The sequence below is a fragment of the Pogona vitticeps genome, chromosome 6, assembly GCF_051106095.1.
Source record: "Pogona vitticeps strain Pit_001003342236 chromosome 6, PviZW2.1, whole genome shotgun sequence".
Classification (NCBI taxonomy): Eukaryota; Metazoa; Chordata; class Lepidosauria; order Squamata; family Agamidae; genus Pogona; species Pogona vitticeps.
Genome location: NC_135788.1, coordinates 48,649,308 through 48,675,662, shown reverse-complemented (window position 1 = coordinate 48,675,662; position 26,355 = coordinate 48,649,308). Strand labels below are relative to the sequence as shown.

The 26,355-nt window shown below is 43.7% G+C and overlaps 2 protein-coding genes across 7 annotated transcripts in view; one reads left to right on the top strand and one right to left on the bottom strand.

The window, feature by feature from the left end:
- Window positions 1-19,314, top strand: part of ZNRF2 (zinc and ring finger 2) — a 164,334-nt gene extending 145,020 nt beyond the window's left edge. The window contains exon 5 of one of the 2 annotated variants that reach the window (XM_073003480.2): window positions 19,190-19,314. The gene's annotated coding sequence lies outside the window, so the exon portion shown is untranslated. Of the gene's footprint in view, window positions 1-12,756; window positions 13,046-19,189 lie in introns of those variants that run through there. The other variant, XM_073003482.2, reaches the window with a different exon arrangement.
- NOD1 (nucleotide binding oligomerization domain containing 1) overlaps window positions 16,684-26,355 on the bottom strand; it is a 55,426-nt gene continuing 45,754 nt past the window's right edge. For 2 of the 5 annotated variants that reach the window (XM_073003478.2, XM_073003477.2), the window contains exons 10-12: window positions 25,970-26,053; window positions 20,626-20,709; window positions 16,684-19,097 (exon numbers count right to left, since the gene is read on the bottom strand). In XM_073003478.2, coding sequence (XP_072859579.2) covers window positions 19,028-19,097; window positions 20,626-20,709; window positions 25,970-26,053 — 238 coding nt within the window. In that variant the 3' untranslated portion in view covers window positions 16,684-19,027. The remainder of the gene's footprint in view (window positions 19,098-20,625; window positions 20,710-25,969; window positions 26,054-26,355) is intronic. The other 3 variants (XM_078377335.1, XM_073003479.2, XR_012088362.2) reach the window with 2 other exon arrangements.

Below are 26,355 nucleotides of genomic sequence, written 5' to 3'. Positions count from 1 at the left end.
TATTTGCAAGATCCAGGCAGCAGTCTACAAACTCACGCCGATCACAACAGTTACAGCTGACGAAATCCAGCGCATCCTAGGCCTGATGGCATTCACCACCTCAGTGGTACCATACGCAAGGCTGGAACTCTTCAGTCTTGGTTCCTCACTCAGTTTGATCCCATGACGGATCCATCCTCAAAAAAGCTAAAAATCCCTCCTCACGTAGCTCGACATCTTGTTTGGTGGACAAGACCCAGCAACCTGTCACTGGGAAGACCATTCCACCCTCCATACCTGTCCATACAAGTAGTCATGGACGCCAGCCCTTCAGGCTGGGGCGCACACTGCCAAGAGCTGAGTCAACGGCCTCTGGACTGCAACCCAAAGGTCCACGCACATAAATCAGTTAGAGATGTTAGCCGTCATGAAGGCCTTCCAATCCGTCCTGCCGCGCATCCAAGGATATGCAGTGCAATTGGTAACAGACAATACCACAATGATGCACTACATCAACAGACAAGATGGAGCCCGATCCAGACCTCTCCTTAAATTGACCATCCGATTTTGGAAATGGTGCCGTTCGCATGATATTTTCCCACAAGCGATCCATATCGCTTCCAGGGACAACTCCCTGGCGCACCATCTGAGCAGGCTACCCACCAGAATGCACAAGTGGGCCCTAGACCAAATGATTTTTCTGGAACTCTGCCACCGTTGGGGACAGCCCACACTAGACCTCTTCACATCCCACCTGAATGCCAAGTGTGACCGGTACTGCTCCAGGGCAGGCATAGACGCTTCCTTCCTCGGAGACACCTTTCTCATACCGTGGTCGGGAGAACTAACCTGTTTCCCCCAATACCACTACTTCTCAAGACGGTAACCAGGATTATCCAGTACAGAACAAATGCAATCCTCATTGCTCCATTGTGGCCAAGGCAGCCTAGGTTTGCCCACCTATCAGAAATATCGGAGGAAATATACCACCTACCTCCGATACCATCCCTTCCTGTTGCAGAACAAGGGGGCCCTTCTCCATCCCGATGTCCGGTCCCTTCACCTGACGGCATGGAGGATGACCCCCGATTTTGTGCGGTTCTAGACCAAGCAAGAAAACCATCCACCTCTCACCTATACGAGGGTAAATGGAAAGCCTTTACCAGGTTTGCCCAAACCGAAGGCATGACCACAGTACTGGTATCCCTACTTACCTTCCTGTTGCATCTTTTCAATATGGGACTGGCTCACTCCACTCTCAAAGTCTACATTTCTGCAATCGTCGCCCATCAACCTCCTCAATCTCGCTCCACCAGACTCTTCTCCAACCCTACACTTAAAAGATGTTTAAAAGGCCTCCAAAACATACGACCTCCTTCTCAAAACATCGTATCACAATGGTCCCTTCCACTTGTACTGGAAGCCCTCACCAAGGCACCATTTGAGCCGTTGGCTATGTGCTCAGAGAAGTTGCTCTCTCTAAAAACCGCATTCCTGGTGGTCATCACTTCGGCCAGGAGAGCGAGTGAACTCGCCGCTTTACGGTCAGACCCTCCTTATCTCCAAATGCATCCTGATAAGGTCACCTTGTACACGGACATCTCATTCCTACCAAAAGTGGTATCGGACGTTCACATTAATCAGCCTATCGTACTTCCAACACTATTCCTTTCTCCATCCACGCTGTTAGAGCGTAAACTCCACTCTCTCGATGTCAAAAGGGCCCTTGCCTTTTACCTACATCGTACCAAGCACATTAGACGCTCCCCGCATCTTCTCCTGTGTTATCACGGACCACGTAAGGCTGCTGCTGCTTCTTCTTCTCAATCAATATCTAGATGGATTGTTCAGCTCATATAACTGGTGCACCAGCTGGCTCATAAGCCTGTTCCGGACAGACTGAAGGCCCATTCTACCAGGGCGGTCTCCACCTCAACAGCCCTATTCAAAGGCGTCCAGCTGCAAAACATATGCAAGGCGGCTGCATGGGCCACCCCCCTGCCGTTTGCCAGACACTATCGCCTGGACTTCAGAGCCAAAAATGATGCGGCGTTTGGACGGGCGATACTGTCATCCTTGATACTGTGATGACCCTCCGGTGAGTACAGCTTGCTATTTACCCAATTGTGTGCATTCACAGAGACCACTACGAAGAAAGTTAGGTTACCTACCTGTAACTTTGGTTCTTCTAGTGGTACTCTGTGAATTCACACATTCCTCCCTTCCTCCCCTCTGTCCGTCACGGTACTGTTCTATGATACCATGCTTATCTAATTTTTATACGGTAACGGCGGGCGGACTTAAGGAACTGAAAGGAAGACGGAGGAGGTGGGGCCTATATACCCTATGGGGGGAGCTAATTGACTCTTTTTCTAAAGCTGTAGAATCTTCCAGACATCCTGCACAGGCGCAGAATTAACCTAATTGTGTGAATTCACAGAGTACCACTAGAATAACCAAAGTTACAGGTAAGTAACCTAACTTTCTGTGGTTTGGTAGCTTCATTACAAATCTTGTCTCCCTCATGCAAAGGATAGCAGAAGCTAGTCTGTTCAAGTGAGGAGAATCCAAATCCCCCAGAGGAAAGCACATGTTGAGCAATGCAGTCCTAAACATGTTAACTCAGCAGTAAGCCCCACTCTGCTTAGTGAGGTTTTCACCCAAGTAATCATGTCTCAGATTTTCAGATGGCAGCCTAGCAAGGATTAAGGTTCCCAATTCAGCCCACAGCATCTCTGACTGAAAACATATCTTAAGAAATACAACTGGGAGCTTTGAGCACTGCAGGTATTGGAATAGACGAGATGGACCAATGGTCAGCTCAGTTTCAGGGCAGCTTCCTGTTTTGCTGTGTGTTTTAATAAAGCATGTCTCCTATTTCCATGAAAGATAATGCTCGAGGAGGCTTAAATATCAAAATACAGATGAAATAAAAAACAACATAAAAACACAAATTGTAGTATAAGTAATAATGTCTTAATGGATAAGCATCACATAAAAAACCACCAAAACCCCAAAAACAAACACAGCAGCATCAGATTAAATTCTATTCCAAATCCTCCTTGTGGCTGACTGTAACTTGCCTACCTGGGCTTTGCTGTCAAGCAGCTGAATCAATGTGATCACCCAAGATCATATTGGGGTTTGGTGGAGATAAGATCTAGATGGGGATTAGTGACTATTACATGAACTCCAGTGAAATCACATTACTGTTGTCTCTGTTTTTTTCTCTCCACCTTATCAGCCTGTACTAAGTTATCAAATGCAGAGTTAGTTTCTCGGTTTCAATATGAAGAAGTACTCCAGTTTATTTGTGATAAACTGAATATGTTGGATTAGGACTAGAGAGATATGAATTCAGATCCTTACCTGGATATGTGAAGCTTTTGGTGAGCCAGAGAAATCTACCACAAAGGTTATTTGGAGAATGCAGATAGAGAAGAGGACAACCAAGTACATAACTTTGATCTTCTTACAAGAAAGGCAGAATATACCGTATTTTTTGCACCATAAGACGCACTTTTCCCCCCTCCAAAAGGGGGGTAGAAAGTCTGTGCGTCTTATGGTGTGAAGGTGGTGACTTCGCCCCCACTGGCCCCGTGGGGGGGAGCGTCGCAAGGGTCCGAGGGAGCCTTCCAGGACCCTTGCGATGCTCCCCCACCCACCCCCCACGGGGCCAGCGCAGGCGAAATCGCCAGCTTCCAGGTGGGGGGAATGTTGCAAGGGTCCTGGAAGCTCACTCAGACCCTTGCGACGCTCTTCCCACCGGCAAAATCGCCAGTTTCTGGGAGTGTTTTGAGGCTTCCCAAGCCTCAAAACACTCCCAGAAGCTGGCGATTTTACCCCCCCCGGCCCCTTGGGGGGGTGGGGGTAGCGTGGCAAGGGTCCAAGGGAGCCTCCCAGGACCCTTGCCAGGCTGCTCCCACCTCCCCACGGGGCCAGCCCTGGCGAAATCGCCAGGTTCTGGGAATGTTTGGAGGCTTGGGGAGCCTCCAAACACTCCCAGAAGCTGGCGATTTTACCCCCCCTGGCCCCGTGGGGGGGGTAGCGTGGCAAGGGTCCAAGGGAGCCTCCCAGGACCCTTGCCAGGCTGCCCCCACCCCCCCACGGGGCCAGCCCTGGCGAAATCGCCAACTCCCAGGACCTTTTGAGAGGCTGGAAAGCTTCTCAAAAGGTCCTGGAAGGTCGCTATTTCACCCATGCTGGCCCCGTGGGGGGGGTAGCGCGGCAAGGGTCTGGAAGGTCCCCTCGGACCCTTGCCACGCTACCCCCACCCCCCCACGGGTCCAGGGGGGGCAAAATCGCCACCTTCTGGGGCTCTTTTGAAGCTTCCCAAGCCTTAAAAGAGCCCAGAAGGTGGCGATTTTGCCCCCTCTGACCCCCGGGGGGGCAGGGTGAGTCTCTAAAGGGTCCTGGAACACACTCTAGGACCCTTTGGAGGCTCACCCTGCCCCCCCACCAGGCTAGAGGGGGCGAAATTGCCACCTTCTGGGGCTCTTCTGAAGCTTTCCAAACCTCAAAAGAGCCCCAGAAGGTGGTGATTTTGCCCCCTCTGGCCTTCAGGGGGTCTGGGTGAGCCTCCAAAGGGTCCTAGGTTGTGTTCCATAAGACAGACCTCTCCATAAGACTCACCAATTTTTAGGAGAAGAAAACAGATTTTTTTTCCTGTTTTCTTCTCCTAAAAATTTGGTGCGTCTTATGGAGAGGTGCGTCTTATGGAGCGAAAAATACGGGTAAATGTAACAAGTAAAATGTGAATTCTTCAAATGTTCTGGTTCACAGCTACTGGAGTAAAAGTAACATGACATTGAGCTGAAACAGATTTTTTTCACAGATGTACAGGTTATTTTTCTCAATGTTCTGTTTTTCACAACCCCTCCCTCTGATTGGGGGCAAGAATATCATTGGGTTCCAGCTCTTATCAGCCCCATGTCTGCTGGAGGGCCATACTTTGCTCACCCTGCTCTGTATGAACCAGAGCATGTGGCAGAAAAAGCTATTGATTGAAACTCATGATCTCACACATTGAATGATCTCTAAAGTTGTGCTGCATTTGCAACCAGATTTATGGAAAGTCAAGGTTTTACAAAGAATGAAACATATTTTGAAACCATTTGTTTCTAGTGGCTGTCAAGGTGGGAGGTCTTCTCTTTTGCAGTGCCAGAAATGCCTCCCAGTTAGCCATGGATGCAATGAAATCAAACCTTTCTGTGAACACCGTGGTTTATTCAAATAACTCCATTTTGACTGTGCAGTAGGAAGTCAGATGGAAATTATTCCAGTCTAGTAGGTGCAGAAGTTCATGTGTGGAATGCAAATGAGCACCTGTTGGTTTGTTCTCAGTTTGACTTCATCTCCCTGCTATGCCTTCAATTACCAGAGTTTTGCTTCATTGGCTTTGAATTAATGTAGTGTACGTGCCTGCACTAGACTTGTCTAGGATATTACATTCCTAAATTCCAGCTGTGGAATGTGGACTATTAGCTGGATGCAGTCCACATGGAATGGGAAGCCTGCCTTGTCTGGGCTCCAAACCAGGACCAGATTGATAATTATGCTAAGTGTGCTCCAGAACAGGGGCTTCCTGCCTTACCTTTCTAGCATTGGAAGAGGAAGCCCAAGAAGCTGGCCTTCTAGGCCTGATATTGTCATGGGAGAATTTTGGGTTAGCATCAACTGTAGATTGGGGAAGAGCACAATGCAGGCCATCAGTACATGGCTACATAGAACATTTATAGATACAAGTTTTATAAACTTCATCCTGCTTCACTGAATAATTTCTTTCAGCTAGTTCAGGAAAGTTGAATATACTCTAGTACACACCATGGAACACTGGGAGACCTATGCTGTAGACATACTATATCTTGACTTCAGCAAAGCTTTTGACAAAGTGCCCCAGGATATTCTGATTAGCAAGTTAACTAGGTGTGGGCTGGATATAGCAACTGTCAGGTGAGTACACGGCTAATGAATTGTAGTCAGAGGGTGATGATTAATGACTCCTTCTCCAACTGGGAGGAGATAACAAGTGGAGTACTCCAGTGCTCTGTCCTGGACTCAGTGCTCTTTACATTTCTATTAATGACATAGATCAGATGGTACAGAGAATGCTAATCAAATCTGCAGATAACACAACATTGGGAGGAAGAGCTAACGCCATAGAAGATAGAAACAAAATTCAAAATGATTTAGATAAGCTTCAGCACTGGGCTGAAAACAACAGAATGAAATTCAACAGGGAAAAGTGCAAAGTACTGCACCTTGGAAAAAGATACCAAATGCAGAGTTACAAGATGGGGGATACCTGGCTTCGCAATACTAAGAGCGAGAAGGATCTTGGAGTCCTTGTAGATCATAAGCTGAATATGAGCCAACAGTGTCCTGTAGCTACACAGAAGGCAAATGCTATTTTAAGTTGTGCTAACAGAATAGTCTTGGAATCCGGCGATGTACTAGTTCCCCTCTATTCAGCACTGGTTAGGTATCATATTGAGTACTGTGTCCAGTTGTGGACACTGCACTTTCAGAAAGACGCAGAAAAATTGGAACCGATTCAGAGGAGGGCAACAAGGATGTTCAGGGGCCTGGAAACCAAACCCTATGAGAATAGACTAAAAGAACTGGCCATGTTTAGCCTTGAGAAAAGAAGACTGAGGGGAGATAGGATAGTACTTTTCAAATACTTGAAAGGCTGTCATACAAAGGTGGGGCAGGATCTGTTCTTGATCATCTCAGAGTGCAGGACACGCAACAGTGGGCTCAAGTTACAGGAAGCCAGATTTAGCCAGATATCAGGAAAAACTTCCTAACTGTTAGAACAGTGCAGCAGTGGAACCAATTACCTCAAGAGGTGGTGAGTGCTCCAACACTGGATGCATTCAAGAGAAATTTAGAAAACCACCTGGTAGATATCCTTTGATTTGTATTCCTGCATCGAGAAGGGGATTGGACTCCATGGCCTTATGGGTCCCTTCCAACTTCGTAATTCTATGATTTCCTGCCTTTGCTTTGGTGTCTGGGTTGAGACCGAGATTCCCAGAATCCTACAACCAGTGTAGGCAATGTTGTCGTATGACTCCACAGAGCAGTTTTATGAAGAAAAACATTTCAAAACTACCACATTAATGTGGAGCCACATCAATGTACATTGGTCATAACTGGCTGAAGGATCTGGGCGCTGTAGTAAAAAAAATTACTGTTCTGAACTCAGAATTCCCACTTCATTTTTAACCATACATCCAAAGACTGGACAAAAACCATCTTTCCAGGGCTCCTTAATTGTCTGACTAGTTCAATGGTTGGGTGGTTCAAATGCAATGAGTACTTATATTCCTATAAAGTCACTGTGGACGTATCCTAATCCTTTTGACTAATCCTTTTGCTTGTTAACTGATCAATCAGGTGTAGAGCTCTGAAGCATCCATCTTTACAGCTGTGTGGTCTCCACTATTGTAATGTCTTCAGTGCCTACCTAGAAGTAAACACAGGAATCTGACAAGCAAGAACTGCCAACTTTGAAGAGATATCTCAGAGAAATATTGATGGTATCCAACTTCTGTTCCATTTCATTCTTTCCAGAGCTTGGGAAACATGTTGATCTATAGTTCCCAGAAACCTCCTACCAACATGATTGGCTGGAGATTGTGGTTCAAAACTTATTTTCCCAAGTTCTGGTTCACTTTGGAGCAAACCACTATGTCTTCCTATCTGAGGCAGAGTTTTGGTTGCTTCTCTTTTCTTCCCTGTGAGTTGAGCACAACTGAATTCTATTTTGCACAGCTGTCCAAGAGCAAATGATCTCTTTTGATCTGGAATAGATGGTTGTGGAGTCTTCTCTGGCAGCTCTCCACCATAAGATTTGTGTTGCTTCACTCTCCTGTCAGCCCTGGAGCAACACATTGCCATTTTAGACTATGTAAACTAGATTTCTGGTAACATGATATTTCAAAAGGACTCCTCCTGCTACCTGGATTAAACACAAATGTATCATGCCTGATGTCATTGCTCCTTTCCCAGCAATGCACAACAAAGCAACTTAGAGGGAGGGAACTAAGAACAGTAACATGGGTCTTGACATTTCCTGCAACACAAGACTTCAGAAGCCACATTGTTCTGCCTGTATGAGCTCTTCTGAGAACTCCTGCACATAAGAACATGGAGAATTTGTAGCATTCAGTGCTGTTGCTGCTGCTTTTGCTGTGACTGTGAGATTTGTGTTAGGAATACTGCGGGTCGGGGAAAAAAATGACAATCTCATTTTTTTTACTTTTTTCAGACCTAAGCCACTGAGCTATCCAGCAGTTCAATTCAAACCCAGATAATTTCTTTTTCATCCCATATTTGAGTGGGACTCTTCAGTCATTTGCAAGTAGAATAAGGGCTCTGCTAATTTTTAATAGCCCCGTGCTAATGTGATAGTTTGGAGAAAGCTTTTCCCACAAAACTACTCTGTGGAGTCATGGGACATACTGGATGGGGATAAAAGTAAACAGTGAAGGACATGGAAAAAAGGAATGTTGTGTTTTCAGAAGACATTCATTTTATATCCTGCCTTCCAAAACAGACTAAATGACCCAGCTCACAACAACCTTAGAACATAAGATAGCTTGAATATAAGGAACTAGCTCAAAGGCACCCAGTGATCATTGTGTCTGAATGAGGGTGTGTGTTTTATAATTATAACACACTATTTGCTGAGACTACCTGTACTACATATTATGTATATTAAATAATAAGCATGGGCTGTCAAGTTAATTCCGACTTATAGTGACCCTTTTCAGGGTTTTCTAGGTAGAAAATACTCAGAAGTGAATGGCAGAAATGAATGGCAGATGATTGTACCAGATCTGCTTCTTAAGGTGAGTTCAAATGCAAATGTCAGTGGGAGTGACAAAAGCATAGTTTTGCAGTTGATGTAAACCTCTGAGCCAAGTTCCTTTATCCTGTGGCAATGCATCATAGTAGCAGGCGGGACAGCCTCAGTGGGACCACCTCTGACCAGCACTTTGTTTGAAGGCTTACATAGAGGTATCAAACTTAAGGCTGTTCCAATTGGTGCAAAATCAGTTAGTGGTTTTCATAACAAAATACAAGGATGTGATAGCGTGCTTGGTGTTGTTTGAGAATTGCTTGGCTACTTTGATTTGGTTCTCTCTTAAGCAAAACCTGCACATAACCTGTCCTGTCTGTTCTTAACTGACTGTGCTGGAGTTCAAATCAATTTGCAACCCATTTTTCTTGGATTGGGGCCGATCCTGAAATGTCTGGGCTTTTTGTCTATTTTCTTGTGAAAAAGCTAAGCCATCACCTATGGTGGTTTCTTCTTCTCGACTGGGTGTATTAAGAATTCAGGTATGATAGCACAGTATATGAATCTGATGGAGAGTTGTCTTCCTGATGCAAGGGAAGGTGGCCTTAGGAGGAGAGAATGTCCAAAGCAGTCAGTGAAGTTTGAATTTGCCAGGCCTGAAGCTGTAGATTAACATAAATCCATCTCTGACTGCCAACCCATTTCTCTTTTTTCCCCATGTGACTATTTGGGAATTGTTTGGACTTGAATGGGCAATTAAGACCCATTAATTTTCTAAGATCCTCTTCCTGGTGGACATGATAACTGCTACAAGTAGCTTGTTGACAGCTACCTGCCGTAGATGCTTATGTATTGGGGGAAAAGGATACTCCCCTCCTGCTTTATCTCAAAATTTTGGGGGAGGCCCTCTTCCCTCCTGCTTACAAGCAGCTTGCATTTTTTGACTCTGGGGAGCTGTCATGGTGAATGTCTGTGCATCAAAATGTATCACTAAGCACTGGTGCCAAGCTTATCCACAAGATCCCAAACTTGTCACCTAACCTGTAGCTTCAATTACTTGCTTAGAGGCAGGAAGAAGCTACAGTGATATATCTTGTCAGGACAAAGTGCAGAAACGTTTCAGGGCAAGCAGATGTCCTGACAGTGTGTAGATTGGGTGCTTTAGCAAAGTGGTACTTAATCATTGCTTTTCAGTGAGTCTGGAGAGAACACTGGACTTTTTTTTCTCCCAAGGAAAGACAGAAAGAATGTCCAGATAAATTCCTGGGACACTGGAGGGATCAGGCATGCACAAGAATGTTGAGTTCAATCAATAGACCTTGGATATGCTAGGCAATAGGGCTCTGACATCAGTACATTTTCCTGATGAAGAAATAGATTGCACAATGATCTTCTCTTGTCCAACCTGGTGAGGGACAAATCACAGTCTGGCGCCTTGACAGGAAAGAGGTGGGGAGAGGTAGCTGTCTTATATTTTCCAAAATCTTCCATGCCTGAAGGCAATTCTGGTTGCTATAGGCTACTAAAGTGAAGAGTTATTTATTTATAAGCCCGAAATATTTATAGCATGTTAATTGTGTTCTGTACAAAACCTTCTTTAGCTATTAGGGTGTAGGAAATAAATAATAACATCTAGCCTTAAAGTAGGGATGGACAATTTTGGCTTGTGGTGGTATTCACACTGAAGTTTCTCACAGCCTCTTAGGGTGTACACTACACTGCCCTCTTGGGGTTCTGCATCTGATGCTCCAAATTAATTACTGCTTGCTTGCAATCTAATTATGTTATGTTCCATTCTGTTCCATTATGTTATATGCGGGTTTGTCCCAGAACTGGAACTCAAGGCCACATAATGTAGCTGAAAAAACAGACGTCCAAATCTTTATCAGTTTTTCAGTATATACAATTGCTTTCCATTGGCCATGCTAGGGTTTCTAAATCAACAACATTGCATTCCTTGGGATTTCAGGACCAAAGCCTGACACCTAGGGGTAAGCTCCTACGATGTCACAGAGGGTAGCCTTCGGCAATAAATACAAAATGGTATGTATGAGAGAGACAGACAGACAATATGGAGACTCAATCATTAATCTGAAGACCACTGTGTGAATTCCAGCAGTGGCAGCAACTCTCAGGAATGAGCAATAATGAGAAAGGGTGTATCTGAGCTTTCTTTATCGTATCTCCTGGATCTGTCAGAATATGTCCCAAAATTTAGAGTTGTCAGGTTGGCAGCATCTCATTTTCTGGGATTTCAGTTCTGAAGCCAGGGACCTGGAGAATGGACCCCAAAACCTGGCAATTCTGATTTTTTAAGTTAACTAAATGGCCTACAGCAGTGTTGTATTGGGCTGAGTTTTATTTGGTGGGCTTGTTTAAAGAGGATTTGTATCAAACAGAGTCTCTCATTTTTTTGACCACTTCTGTAATTTTGCTCCTGCAGTAGATGGTTCAAACCAGTATCAAAATCAAGCAAGGCACCTTCAGCTAATGCCTGGCTTGAATGACAGGACCATCCTGTCCCAGCCCTCAGATGGGTTTACTGTTAGGAACGAATGCTCCCAGAAACCCTCAGCCAGTGGTGGTTGGAAGAATCTGGGAGTGGCAGTCCCACCAAGTAACTTTTCCAGGTATTGCCTCTTCCTTGTAAGGTCCTGAAGGAGCGGCCCCTGCAGTTGTTACTCGCAGGTCTAGGGCCTTTTCTTTGTTTTTCCTTTCAGTGATGTAAAGAGAGCAACTAATTCACTACTAAGCTGTAGGTCATCTTACATTTCTCTTAACCTCCTCTGCCTTTATGCACTGGGCTATTTTTTAACCTCTGACTCAGTCATTGGGTGATACTGGCTAGTGAGCCAATTAACTTCATCAAAATAGCCCTCAGGAGCTCTCTGTTCACATACAGGAAAAGCTGATCTGTGGCTGAGCAAAACGCATGAGTGTGAAGGGCCTCATGAATAGGCTATTGTATGTCTAAAAGACACACTGTATAAGAAGCTACTGTGGCTTGTAATGAAGCTCCTTCTCACTTGTAAATGCTCTCTGACAAGGCCACCCTGACCAGTAGGAATAGTGAGACAACTGCCCCAGGATGGGAGGGAGATGGAGGGCCCTCAAAATAGCGGACTCTCAGTTGTTCCTCCTGAGTCTTATGGCCATTCCCTTCTTTTGGAGGACAGAGGTTTCTGTGTGTGTGTGTCAGTGTCACAAACTGTACTGCATACATCACCTCCAACAGTCCTCCTGCTGCCCTCAGGTGTGGAGAAAGACCTTATCTCACTGCCAGTGTTGACAAAAGTTCAACTGTCAGTCTAATTGACTTCTGGATATGGAATAAAGCACGGAACCAAAATAAATTGGTGGGAAAGTTCTAAGAAAGAAACCTTCTTCTGCCTCAGTATAAATTGATCCCTCCTAAAGATGCTTAGCAAGGGAGAAGAGGCTATCATAGATTTCATTACATAACAGTGCAGTGCCATGCGTCGCTTGCAGGTCCAGTAACCACATTCTGTGGTCTTCAGTCACCACTTTCTTCAAGCATACAGTACCATGCTCCTCCAGAAGACTGGTCTTCCCAAAGAAGTATCAGAGTTTTACTGCCTGGCTCTAAAGTGGCACAGCTTGTGGGGGAGTCTTTGGGGAGCCTTTTCTTTCATGTCCCTTTGCTGGCACTTTATGTCACAGCTGTCACATCCTGGATCTGAAGCACAGCAACACCACAAGCCAACAGGTTGCTTGAATAATACTGGCTAATTTGGGTCCAGTCCGATTCATTCCCTGGCATGGCTACAAATCAAAGGAAATCTATTGGCTTCATAAAATTGTGAAAGGTGACTTTATGAACAGAGGAATGGACATAGCTCCAACAAAAGCCATTTACCTGTGTGGAAAGTGTTTTTTTAGCAAGTGACTAGGCTCTGCAATGCACTGGTCTATTTTAATTTGGAACATAACTCTATTTTTATTTCCAGGGACCTGAATGCTGGTGAACAAGGCCACATTGTAAGCTGCCAAGCTGAGTTCATTGGAAAAAAGACTATTTCCTAGTGATGTTATGCCAAGATGCCCAGCAACTCAAACAATTCAAGAGACCCAGCCATATTTTCCAAGAAGCCTAGTGCTGAAGTGACCACAGGATTTTTTTTAAATGGGCAGCCTCAGAGCTTTTGCCACCAAAATAACACCCAGGCTTAATGACTCAAACAGCAATGTGTTGCCTTAACACTTGATGACTTTCATTCAACACAAGATTGTGACACTGTGAGTTCAGCTGAAATCATCAGCAAACATCATCATGTGCAGCATTATCTCAGAATGTGGAATGTGTTCTGATGATGGCTAAAATTTAAAATGAAAAGCAATGCTTTCTTTTGTGACCAGGAGACAAAGAGTATGAGTCTTGCATGCACATGATGGGGGGGGGGGTGAGGAGAGATGATAAGGTCTCCTACTCTTGCAAACATAATGCTAAATGTCTGGCTAGATGCTAGATAAGAAAGTAGACACAGCTATTTTCTAGTGCTTTGTTCCTCCTATCCCCTGTGAATTAGCTCTGTTTGGTTCCAAGGTGAACTACTGACACTGTGCACAAGGTTCCTTCTATTAGCAAACAAGGCTAGGGGCTTTTACCTTGTTATGGAACAGGCTCCTGGATGTACTTATTAAGATAGCTGCCTTATACTGAGTCACACCATTGGTCCATCTAGCCTAATATAGGAAATTGTTCTCCAGGATTATGGTCACAATTATTTTTTAGCCCTGCCTAGACATGTTACTCCCTGGTGGTCTCCCACCCAAATACTAATGAGGACCAAACCTGCTTAGCTTCCAAAACAAGGCAAGACCGGGGTATTTGAAAAAATGTGAAAAAATGAGACCTCAACCCTAAAAATGCTGGCTCTCTCATTATTGTGGAAACTAAGAAGAGCTGGGCCGCAGAACACTAAAGGAAGAAAAATAACTAGTAACCAATCAATTGAAAGTGAACAAAGAATTCAGAGCATCCATTTATTCCGAGAAGTACAAGCTGAATTCAACAGGATGCATATTTCCATAAATGAATATGGATATTAAAAGCACCTGTTAACCCTCTGGTTTTGAACGTGTCTCCAAGGCAGACTGAAGTGTTTTAAATCCGGTGGAGGGCCAAGTTGCACATGCACAGTAGTGGCTTTTCATTTTCTGTTAACTCTGTGGACTATCCCTGATAAAGGAGCGGATGGAGAAGGATACTACGTATGTGAGCCATTCATGAAGCTCAGTGACACATACAGCTACCTTTAAAAATTGCTTTGGAAAAATACACATGTAGCCATTCAGGGCCAAGTCTATCATCAGGGAGAACAAATTTTTTTATTGGTCAACTACTAGGTAATATAATCCAGTTTCATTTCAATCAAATTCACCACTTGAATTTGATCTCCAGCTTTGCTTATATAAAGACTGCCCAATTTTTCTGTTTCTGCTTGCTGCCAGTTCAGAACTCACTGAATTTCATCCAAGGCAAGAGGCAAGCCTTGATGTTGCAGCCAGCCTTTGTACCTTCAGAAACTGAGATCAGCCACAGGTTCTTTGTCCCAGTACACACTGCCTCATGTAATCAGGTGCCTGCACCCTTATTAATGATTCACTCATTCATCTTGGACTTAACTCTGTAAATCTCATGGCTGTGGCATCTGGGCCAAAGTTTTGGATTTTTCTTCTTCTTGTACTGATGAATCCCTGTGAAGAACTCAAAATTGTAGACACTTTGTAGTATTTTTCTTTGTCATAAGAAAGGCATTATCTATATAAAGCAAAGATGTGTACTGTCTTGAGACAATTGTGTGAAAATAGTGGTAGTTATGTGATTACACGGTGATCAGGGCAAAACAAGTAGGCGCACATTTTTCACAGGTGGATCCCATTGGATCCTTTTTTGCTCAATCCAGCATTTGTGGGATTGCTGTTTATGTAAAAAGATGTGGCATTCCAAAGGGGAAAGTGTTCAGGGAGATTCTGGTGAATCCTGCAATAAAGCCCAATCAATACCTCACTTGAGTACTCTAACTATTGAGGAGCTATGAGGGCTCAAACTTGAGTCACTAGGTGCTTTCTCCACTTTCTTATCCAATTTAGTTTACTAAACTTTATGCTATTAGAACTGAGTATGTGTGACTGCATGTAGATACCTGCATTCTTCTTTTATAGTCTCTGAATAGTCATGTCAGAATTAATGCACTATTACCTGCCATTCTACCTGCCACCATGACCACAGTCATATTGTTATTTGTTGGTTCAGTATTACAAACACCACTGCCTGCTGGCTTCTGCCCCACTGCCACATGAATGCCTAAGGACAGAAGAAAAATCCTCCTGTGTCTCTGTGTACCTGTCTATCACATCTCCAAAATTAATGGTGCTTACCATCAGCATCTGAAGTCATAGTCCTTTTTTTTTCTCCCATTCACAGGAATGGGTTTTCCTCCCACAAAGATTCAGAAATTAACAAATATCAGCACAGACCTAATCAAGAGTCAAGTCAGAGTGTTACAAAATAGGCATAGGTGGTCTGGGCATCAATTTGTGCATGCTTATTCAGGCACTGACCAGGTCAGGGTGCCAGTACACATGTCTAGTATAAAGCAATACCATACATAGCACATGTTTTAGTCTCTTAGAAATAATGAATGAGTTCCTGCTGGGATGGGGAAGGTGGTCCATGAACAGACTTTCAAGACAGGTATTTTTGTTGCTCTACATGTCCTTTGGCAGATTCGCCTAACAGCTATAACTGTAATAATATTGTGTAGCTAACTGGGAAGTGCCCATGAGCCAATTGGCTAGGGGAGATTAATTACAGTGGATGGGATCTACACTAAACTAGTCATACCTGGATTCCATAGGCTGAGATCCTGTTGCTTAGTGTAGGAAGTCATAACTAGAGTACAGCCACTAAACAAGTGGAATGCACAGAGTTGACTCACCAAATCTCAACTGATTTAATGGACCTACTCTAGTTGCAACTTACAACATTAAGAAAGATGATTCTAGGCAATGACATCAATAGTATTTACATTAGTCATGAATATTTTTGACACTGATTTCAATGAAACATTATTGTGGGCTTAGTCTGGATCCAATACACTGTAGTGAGCAAATCCATGTTTTCCCTTTGCTGAATCTCCCAAGTGATGCTGTATACATCAGTATAGGGGAGACATGTGGCAGAAGTAGAACTATCTCCTTTTCTCTGAGGTTCCCAGCTGTGGAGGAGATCATTTTTGCTGTTGTGGCCTTACTCTGCCATCCTGTATAAGGGCCTCTGCTTGTTTACTCTCCTGCCAGTGCTCCAGTTTTTGCACTCTCCTCTGCTTCTGTGCAAACTGGGGGTAGGGGTCACATTTGTCTGGCTGTACTACCATGTCTGGGTGCTCTTGAGTTGGCAGTTACACCATAAGCATGAGCTCTAAAGTTAGGCTGGCAAATATGGCAACAACCACTGCTCCCAGACGTATCTGTAGGTATAATTGTACTTTTACAGAAAGGTCTTGTTGCTTGTTTTCTCTCTGCTGTCACAGTGACAAACTGTGTGGGGAAGCACAACCCTGGTGTAACGTTGGGCAATATCAATGTGGTCCTCTGGTTCCTTGAAGTTGGTATATCCTATTTTATATACAATCTCTTTCAACTTCGTGCTCTTCAGTTTGAAGGAAGTACTGCTGAGAGGGTCCAATGCAAAAATTCTTCAGCTGTCCATACATCAAGTTGAGGTGGCCTTCCTTTTGTTAGGGAACCCTTGAAGACCTCATGGTATGAAATCAAGAAACACTTGAGGTTTAGATACACCTTTACTTTAGAGGCCTCTGTGCTTTTAGTTGCACTTGTTCACCATCGGATAATAAGAATGAAATAACAGATAAAGTTGGAAACTTTTAATTTGAATAGGTTTTCAGAATACATAGAAAAATGAGGTAGAGATACTTTGTGAGCTTAGGTGCATGGCCAGTCTAAACCTTTTGAAGTGCACCAGACTGGGTGGGGAAAGCTGGTATTTTGCCAGTGACTCTCCAGGTTTTCTGGCAGGAGGGGGTCTTTCACATCCCTGGCAACTCAAACCTTCTTACTTAGGTAATGATCCTGCAAACATGTGCTCAACTAAGAAGCCTTCCCTATTCCACAGCAGCATAACAGGGAATTTAATAAATGGATATGGCCCTATAGCCATTGCTTGAATACAACATTCATCAGCTCTGACAGCAATGATTAAGGATGGCTGGAGTTGTCCTCCAACAATATGTCAAAGCACACCAGTTCCCCAATCCTGTATTTATAACAGGGCTGAGAAAAGTTGGATTCTCCAGAAATTTTTTGGGACTACAATTCCCACAACCCCTCGCCACAGGTTGTGCTGGCTGAGACTTTTGGAAATTGAAGTCCTAAATGGTTGTCTCTTCTGCCTTCAGTCATCTCTGTTCTTAAACCTCAGAGCACAGGAAGAAATTCCACGAGTTGCTCTTCTTGTCAGAATGTTGCAATGCCCACATCTAGCCTGTGGGAATCAGAACAGGTATAACAGGTCGGATGGGCACACATGCCATATTGCTCTTAACCAAACAGGTGGCTCACTTGGGCAAAGAGCCAGAGATCCAAAACACAGAAGCAACAAGATTATTGTTAAAGTCCACTCTAATGACTTGATTCTCTCAAAAGGATACATATGGCCTTTCTCTCTTATGCATTTTAGTTTTATTTCTCATTTGTCACATACCATTTAGAGCTAGGCATTTAGCACATAAATACGTTTGGCTCCTAGAACTGTAGACAGCTCCTGTTCCATCTCTATCTACATGAACTTGTTCTTAATAAAAATTAGATATTCGGAGATGAAAGTAAGGGAGACCTTGAGTAAGAAAGGCAAAATAGCTAGGTTTAGTTTTTGCTAGGTACTTAGAAACTAAAAGAGGCATCTAAGCATACGGATAAAATGGAACACATTTTCTGTGGATAAAAGGAACTAACTAAGAATGGGTCAGTGTACATGGACAGGGGGAGAGAATGAAGCATATTAAGCTGATGACCTCCGAAAAAGCAACAGTTTGAGATATCGGTCCATCAAAACCATTTCCACAATGGCAACATTAATAGAGATGAAACGGTCCCAACCTCTGGAAATAAAAACGACTGAATCCTCACTTCCTGTTTCCAACTGAAGGCAACTGTTTGGGTGATAATTAATGCCAGGCACACAGAACTTGCTTCACAGAGACAACAGAATGTTTGTGTTGGTTACGCTCTCTTCCTCCGATCGTTCAAACCAGTTTTCAAACAGCAGTTGCCCTAGCTGTTTCTGCACTCTCAAATTCCCACATCCCATGGTTCAGACTTTGTCTCTTTTTCATGCAAACATTGGCAATGCCGTACAAAGGAGCCAATGTTGATACAACCCTTTTGTATATGTTGAGAAAAGGTTATCACTGCAGATGGAAGTGCAATGAGAAATAGAAAACAGATGCGAATGTTCTTCATGCACCCGTAAAATGTAATCTGGCTTGTCCATAAATAAATGTAAAAGGTATTTACATCTATGCAGATAATAAAAAAGAATCAGAGAAATGGGATTATTGATTCAGCATTACAGCCAGTGTCAGTCTGCCTTGCAAGCAGATTCTCTCCTGGATTCATCTCTAGATAGGGCTAGTGAGAGGAGGAAAGACACTCCACGGAAAATCTGGAGAGCTGCTGCAAGTAACAATAACAGACAATACTGATCTAAATGGAACAATGACCTGAGTTTATAGAAGACAGTTTTGGTGATTTGGGCAAAATGAAGTTCATGATCTACTGGGACATCTCTGAGCAAATTTTGATAATCTATGACTAATTCTTGCAGTAGATTTTTTATTCCCAGTTGCAGATACAAAAAGCAGCTGTGCAATCCTTTCCTTTACAGGAAATCCATACCTTTACAGGATCACAAAAAGGTTACAAAAGAAGACAAGCTTTTTGAGTTCTCCAGAACATTCCATCAGGCACATACGGTACAAAAATTGAGATCCAAGCAAAAAGTCCAAAACTTAAGTCAGAGGTGATGCTTATGGCTCATACAAACTGACTGCCTGAACTCCAAATTTTACATTACCTTTGCCTGCTGAAGAGTTCTCAAGCACACAACAGAGTCAGGAATTGGGAGTTGTTCCGGCTTCTGCCCCTGCTAAAATAGTCTTGGCATTCTGGCAACTGTCCACCTGAAAAAGACGTTTCTCAAAAGCGAAGTCTCTCTTCATTTTCAAATGCTTTAATCTCCTCTTGGGTTATTGGGTTTCCGTTTAAGCTGTTGGAGGTGGGAAGACAGAAAAGAAATTAAAACGAAGCAGCTGTTTCTGCAGGGTGGCATTTTAATTTAGTTTGTTTCTTCTTTTGAAGTGATTTGCATTGCCTGTTTGGTCTGCAAAGGAGAGGACAAAACAACCCCCAATCTCTGGAAGGATGTAAAAACTGCACCTGTAGAGTTCTAAGAGCTCCTCATATATTTGTAGTCCAGCTAAAAAGTGAGTGATGGTTTTGTACAACTAACCTGATTCATTGATTTTTAAAGAATTCTGTTAAAGACAAATGTTGAAATTGAATCTATATAGTTGAATGCTGATTAAAAAAAAGTTAGGAAATCTGAGATTATCTGGTTTTCACTGAGGTTTAACTAAGTGGGGCCCATGGGTACCTGTGCCTCCCAGTCTGTTCCCTTCCAAATTCTACCCTTCCATAGGCTGTGATCACAAGGTGTGCAACTGGTCCTTCCTCAAGAGGTGTGACTCCAAAGTAGAACCACCAGGTATCCTGATGCTCAAAAGCTGACTAGGCAAAGGCTGGCACGGGCATAGCAACATGCACTGCATTGCTGCTTATTGTTGGCCCTCTTTTGGTGGGAAACACAGAGGCCTCTGCTCTTCCAGAATGACTTTTAATTTTTTTAAGGGAGCAGCTGCTGAGTTAGAGGAAGCATATGCTACCCCAGGGCTCAGAAACATTGTACTTTTTGTACTACAATTCCCAGAATTTCCTAGCCCTTATCCATGCTTGGAGATAATAGGGGCTATGATACAAAAATGAACTTTTCCACACTGTCTTAGTCTCTAATTTTGCTTTTGACCATCTAGCCTAAACACTGGAGTGCCAATGTATGCAGGCATGATAGGGTCATTACCCATCCCAGGTTGAGTTGCAACGTCATAACCACAAGAATCTGGCTCCTGAGAAATCGGATCAAGGAGAATGTCCCCACTTACCACCACAGCTAAACCTCTCAGTTGGCAATCATTGCTGTTATAGCTTACTGACACCCTGATCTGGGTCTTCTTCATCCAAATGGAATGGTCCCTCAGTTAAGTGGGACTTAACTCCCTATAAGTGTTTTACAGGTCTACAGCCCTCACAGACAGATAGGAACATTTCAGCCATTCATAAAAAACAAACAAATCTGACACAGTGGGCTGCCTTTCACAAAAAACCCTATTCCCCATCCAATTAATTACATTTTTAAACATATCGCAAAACTCTTTACTGTTTTTTAGTGCAATAGACTAATGCAGTTACTCTCCTGGATTTTTTTAAAGGATTTTGAGACATGGGCAACTGTGATCCTCTAGATGTTTTTGGAATACAAATTGCATCGCTTCTCACTAGTGGCTACACCACAAAAGAACCTAGGAGGTTGCATGCCAAGGACTCCCATCCCTGCTTTCCAACTTTGAGCAGAAATATTCCAAGTGGCAAGACCTTCCTTGCAGGAAAGGGGCAGAAGGCTTCACAGGTGTCTGGAATGTGAATGTCATATGTTGATAGAGTTACAAAGCCTTTGTTACCATATTTCTTTAAGAGTGGTATTGTCCTGGAGAGCATCAGCTAGGCACTTGGCTCCTCTGACAGTAATCTGATTCTGGATAAGCCTTTATTAAAAAAAGACAAAGAGAGAGTAAAAAGCACTTAGGAAACTCTGGAGAAACTCTTATGTTTGCACTTGCTTTGTGGCATCCTGTCTGTCATGCACTTGGCCTGAGCCTGTTGCGTCTGAGGCAGAAAATCACCGCTTTGCTTACTAAGCAAGGCTGGCAGTTGCCCAGGATCTGGTGGTTTCTGATTTCCATCTGCACAGCGGGCCCGTTTGGCATCAGACAATTCCCCCATAGAAGTGTGGCCAAGAGGCTCTGAGCCTCTTCAGTCTAAAGTACATGGGTATTTTTCAGGGTTACTCAGCTGAATGGCACAATTGACCACACAGCTGGTCTCTGATCAAAGGAGAGCAGCTGTCTGGGAGATTATTCCACCGAGATCCAAGCTACTATTGTAGAAGACAATCCCCTTGTCATCTTCAAATCGGCACAGCTCCCTTTGAGAGAAGACCTGGGAGGGAGGAGGGAGGACTTATCCAGCAATGCCTACTACTGCAAATAGTAAATTACCTCAGAGTTCAATAAACCAAACTGTTTCTTTTGCCTGAACCAAAACGTGTGGGATTTATTTATCCACCCAATTTCTCTCAACAAAGGACCCATATAGACAATGTCTTGCCAGACACATGTTACCATCCACTAAATCATGTTTCTGGAATGGCAATTCTCTCCAGACAACTCTGAACTTGCATTTTTTGAGCAGGAGGAACACACTGCCCTGAGCAAGTTCTCTCACTCTGGAATAGCTTCCTCAATCACAACCACAATAGTTTATATGGGGTCTGTCACACTGTGTGTTAACTGTATGCCATCCTGTGCTGAGCAAATAGCAGCTATGAAAAGAAGGTTAAAACAGAAATGATGTGGGAGGAGTGTATTAACCATACTCCTCCATCCCCATTTCCCCACAGAACAGAGTTGTGAAATAAGCAGAATAAAAAACACAGGGGATCCTGACAGTGGTTCTCCCTCACATCACCTCTATTTTGAGATACTTAAGAAGGAGTAATGCTTGGGGGAAATCACACAGTACTGACTATTCCTCTGTTTGCATGGCAGTACTGTGTGTCATGAGGAAAAAGCAGAACAAACAGTTCTCACCAGACCAGCAAAAGCAAAGAAGCCCTGAGTGGAAATAACCTAAAGTAAGCAAATGCACCCTGAAGTCCTGAATATTATCACTGTTGACATAATGACCGCAACTAGGCCTGTTTGGTTGGTTGAAAAAGTGCACTGTGTCCCTTATTGCTTGCACAGTAGCCCTCCAGCTAATTACGATATGTTAAAGTTTGGCATATAATCTGGCCTATCTGAAGGATAAGGCACAGTATCTACCATACAGCTTTATACAGTAACCTTGCTGACTAAGACACAAACTTCAGAATAACAATTTTTAAAATATACAATATGCATAAAACAAATAATGATTGCCTTCAAGCATTGTTAGTGATTGTTCAGAGAAATGTAATCTGACATGTAAACTGGCACACTTTTGGTAAGGAGGAAATACATGTGCTTGTTAGGATGTCCATATTGTATTTTCCTATCAGAAACCCAAGCCCACTGCATATTTAAAAAGTTATGCTATTTCTTTACAAGCAGTTGCTTTAAAAGAAACAGAAACAACAACAACATTGGGTTCCAGCCAACCTTACTGGCTTGGCTGGAACCCAATGCCACTAGGCTCCTTCTTCTTCAGGGTACTCTGGAGTGCTGTTAAAGATAAAGGTAAAGGTTCCCCTTGACAATTTTTGTCCAGTTGTGTTCGACTCTAGAGGGCGGTGCTCATTCCCGTCTCCAAGCCATAGAGCCAGCGTTTTGTCCGAAGACAATCTTCCGTGGTCACATGGCCAGTGCGACTTAGACACGGAATGCTGTTACCTTCCCACCGAGGTGGTCCCTATTAATCTACTTGCATTTGCATGCTTTCGAACCACTAGGTTGGCGGGAGCTGGGACAAGCGACGGGCGCTCACTCCGTCGCGTGGATTCGATCTTATGACTGCTTGGTCTTCTGACCCTGCAGCACAGGCTTCTGCGGTTAGCCCACAGCGCCACCACGTCCCCTGGAGTGCTGTTACATCCTCACATATTTGACAGAACATATGAGGAGACTGTGCTGTACAGCTCCATTCCACCCTTAACTGCATATGCTAGCCAAGTGTAGGGTTGCCAGATACATGGGTATCAAAAGGAGGACATAGAAAGACAAAAAGGAGGACAGAGGAGGACATATTGAATGTTTCATTTGAATCGTTCCAGATTAAAGCAGCAATCAATACAATTTTATTACAATAGCTCCCTATGAATGTCTCTTAGTGAACCGACCAAGAAACAGTCATGTTAAAAATAAAAATAAATTCAATGGAGGCTTTTTAAAAAAAATACCAAAAAACATTATTTAAACAGCCAGTTGTACCCGAACCCACCCTGGCCCGGCTGCGGGATCCCATGGCTGCTCACACTCTGCACAGGCTCAGAGGCAACCTTGCTAATCTGGATGCCCAAACAAGGCAGACAGGGGAAAGTGGCACCAGACAAAACCGAATGAGGCAGCCTCCCCTCCCCCGAGGGTCATAAGTTCAAGGCTGGGGAGTGTTGGAGATGGAGTCCCTGAAAGGGACTTTGAACACACACAGTCCGGGCGCTCACCTTCCCATCTATGCGCTCAGATGCTGCTTGCTCCTGCCTGGCTCAACGGGCTGTGCTCCACTCGCACTGCCTTTTTGAGCTCCATGGGGGCTGGGCAGGCATGGTGGATTGCTGAGCAGCTGCGGTGGCGGCAGGAGGGGGCGAGGGCTGTGCTCCAGTGCCGGTGGCAGGTAGCGGAGTGGGCGTGCAGGTGGGAGCGGGGAAAGTCAGGGGGAGGGGTGTCCTTCCACCTCTCCCCCTCCTATCCAAAATTATAACATAAAATATACAAAAGCCTGACATTTTAAAGGTTTTTATCTTTGCCTGCCGGACATGTCCTCCTTTTGCCTGACATCTGGCAACCCTAGCCAAGCGTTGCTGGCCTCATTTGTACTGATAAACAGGCATACACACATAGAACATGGGTTAAAAGACTGGTTGGAAATGCAAAAACAAGGGCTGTAAGGACAGGTACAGATATGAAGCAGAAATATCTGGCAAACAGCTGAAATAAGAATTTCTTTATTTATACCAGGACTCTCCAAACTACAGCCCATGGGCCACATCTGGCCTGCCTCACCTTTTATCTCTTCCGGCCCAGACTCTGGGATCTTTCCCACCCAGCCCACATCTCCCCTAACAGCACCTGGCAACAGGATTGGTCTCTCGCTTGTCCCCTGCCCTAACACACATACTCTTAGCCTATCCACCGCGCGGAAACAACAAAGCATTGAAGTCGGCTTCAATGCTTTTCAATTGGCTTTCCGATGTCAGTTTTCGCTCATTTTTAAGTGCCCTAAAATGTTTGAAACCTGTTTTAAATGCTTGGAATCGGTAGTGCACCTTGTGAAACCTAGGCAAACTTAATTTGGCTTTGTTCTGAGTCTTCGTTAATTTTTGGTGATTTTTTTGTTTTCCCCATTTAAATCTATTGAACGGACAGTTCAATGGATTTCAATGGGGAAAACAAAAAATCACCAAAAATTAACGAAGACTCAGAACAAAGCCAAATTAAGTTTGCACACGTTTCACAAGGTGCACTACCGATTCCAAGCATTTAAAACAGGTTTCAAACATTTAGGACACTTAAAAATGAGCGAAAACTGACATCGTTAAGTGAAAGTCCCCCATAGAGAACATCGTTAAACGATGCGGAAAATTCCTCCAAGAAACACATCGTTAAGTGAATTCTTCGTTAAATGAAGCAATCGCTAAGCAAGGCACCACTGTATCTGGAAGGATAAGTCAGAACTGACCTGAGATATAGGCCACAGTCAGTAAGTCCCTTCCTCTATTCCCTGTACATACATGATTGCACCCCACTGTATAACACCAAAACAATTATTAAATTTGCGGATGATACGACAGTGGTGGGGCTCATAAATAAGAACAATGAGTCTGCTTACAGAAAGGAAGTAAAAGGGTTGATACTTTGGTGTAAAGAAAATAATCTGACACTTAACATAAAAAAATTAAAGAACTCATAATTAATTTCAGGAGGAAGAGAAATGTACATTTACCACTGGTGAGGAAGTGGAGAGAGTTGGTAGTTTTACATTTCTGGACAGTTACATCTCAGAGGACCTCTCATGGACTATAAATGCCAACAGGCTAGATAAGAAGGCACAGAAGAGGCTGTATTTCCTGAGAATGCTCGGGAAGTTAAATTTATCTCAGCACTTACTTCTGTCCTACTATCGTAGCACCACTGAGAGTGTTCTAACCTATGGCTTTCTCGTATGGTTTGGGCACAGCTCTGTAGCGGACAAAAAAGCTCTACAGAGAACCATTAAAATTGCCTAGAATATCATTGGGCTCCAGCCATCAACGCTGGATGACATCTTCACATCCCGCTGTCTGAGGAAGTCACACAACATCCTTAGAGACTTTTCCCATCCAGCTCACAACTTTTTTTGAACTGTTGCCGTCTGGCAGATGATATAGAACAATTAAGATTCAGACCACATGTTTTCTGAATAGTTTTTATCCCAGAGCTATAATTGCACTTAATAATGAGCTTAAAGACCACCAGTAGTGAATAGTTGGACAGTGTTACTTAGCCTGCGGTGTAGATGTTTGTATTCTTAGTGGAGGATTTTAGTGGATGGGGAGTGTTTGGGGATTTTTTTGTGTGTGTGCATGTGGGTCTGGTCTCTGGGTGTCTGTGTGAATTTTGTTGTATGGGTATACCATGTATATACTTACAATGACAATAAATTTATTTGATTTGAGAGACTTGAGAGTTATTATTTAACGATTATGAAATCACCTGTATTAGAATCCTTCATAATGCAATAAAACTTCTGAGTCTCTGGCTTCCACCTTTGCCCCGTGTCACACCCAACAACTCTTAACCGTCATGCTGTTCTGAACAGGTTCAGTTAGTGGTGAATCCACAGTTCCTTCCAGAGTTGCTGTTAGAAAGAATAAGTCACTGAACTACTACTGTGTCAGCCTGAATTTCTGATGCCTCAGTGCAAGTGGATGGGTTTCAGATGACATCTTGTCAATATGATCCTAATACCCAGTGCCGGGTCTTTGTGCAAAATGTTTACAATGCCTGAAATAGGATTTGTAGCCCAAGGCAATGAGTAAGTGCTCAAACTTCAGCAGCCTGCATAACTCACCACAGATGGCCCAATCTCTTGTTGACCTTCACCATTTCAGCAAAGTACTCAGCTGCTTCATCATCTAACTCATTCTTTGTTAGCCTGGTTGGGGAAGCAAAAAAAGGTGGTTCAGTCTCTGGGTAGCAGTTCTTTGGTTCAAAAATGAGCAATGTAATCTCTTGGATAGCTTACTTTTTAATTTGCCAACAGGTATTGATTTATTAATTGGGATGTGGTGGCGCTGTGGGTTAAACCACAGAAGCCTCTGTGCTGCAAGGTTGGAAAACCAGCAGTCATAAGATCAAATCCATGCGACGGAGTGAGCTCCCGTCGCTTATCTCAGCTCCTGCCTACCTAGCAGTTTGAAATCACGCAAATGCGAGTAGATAAACAGGTTCCACCAC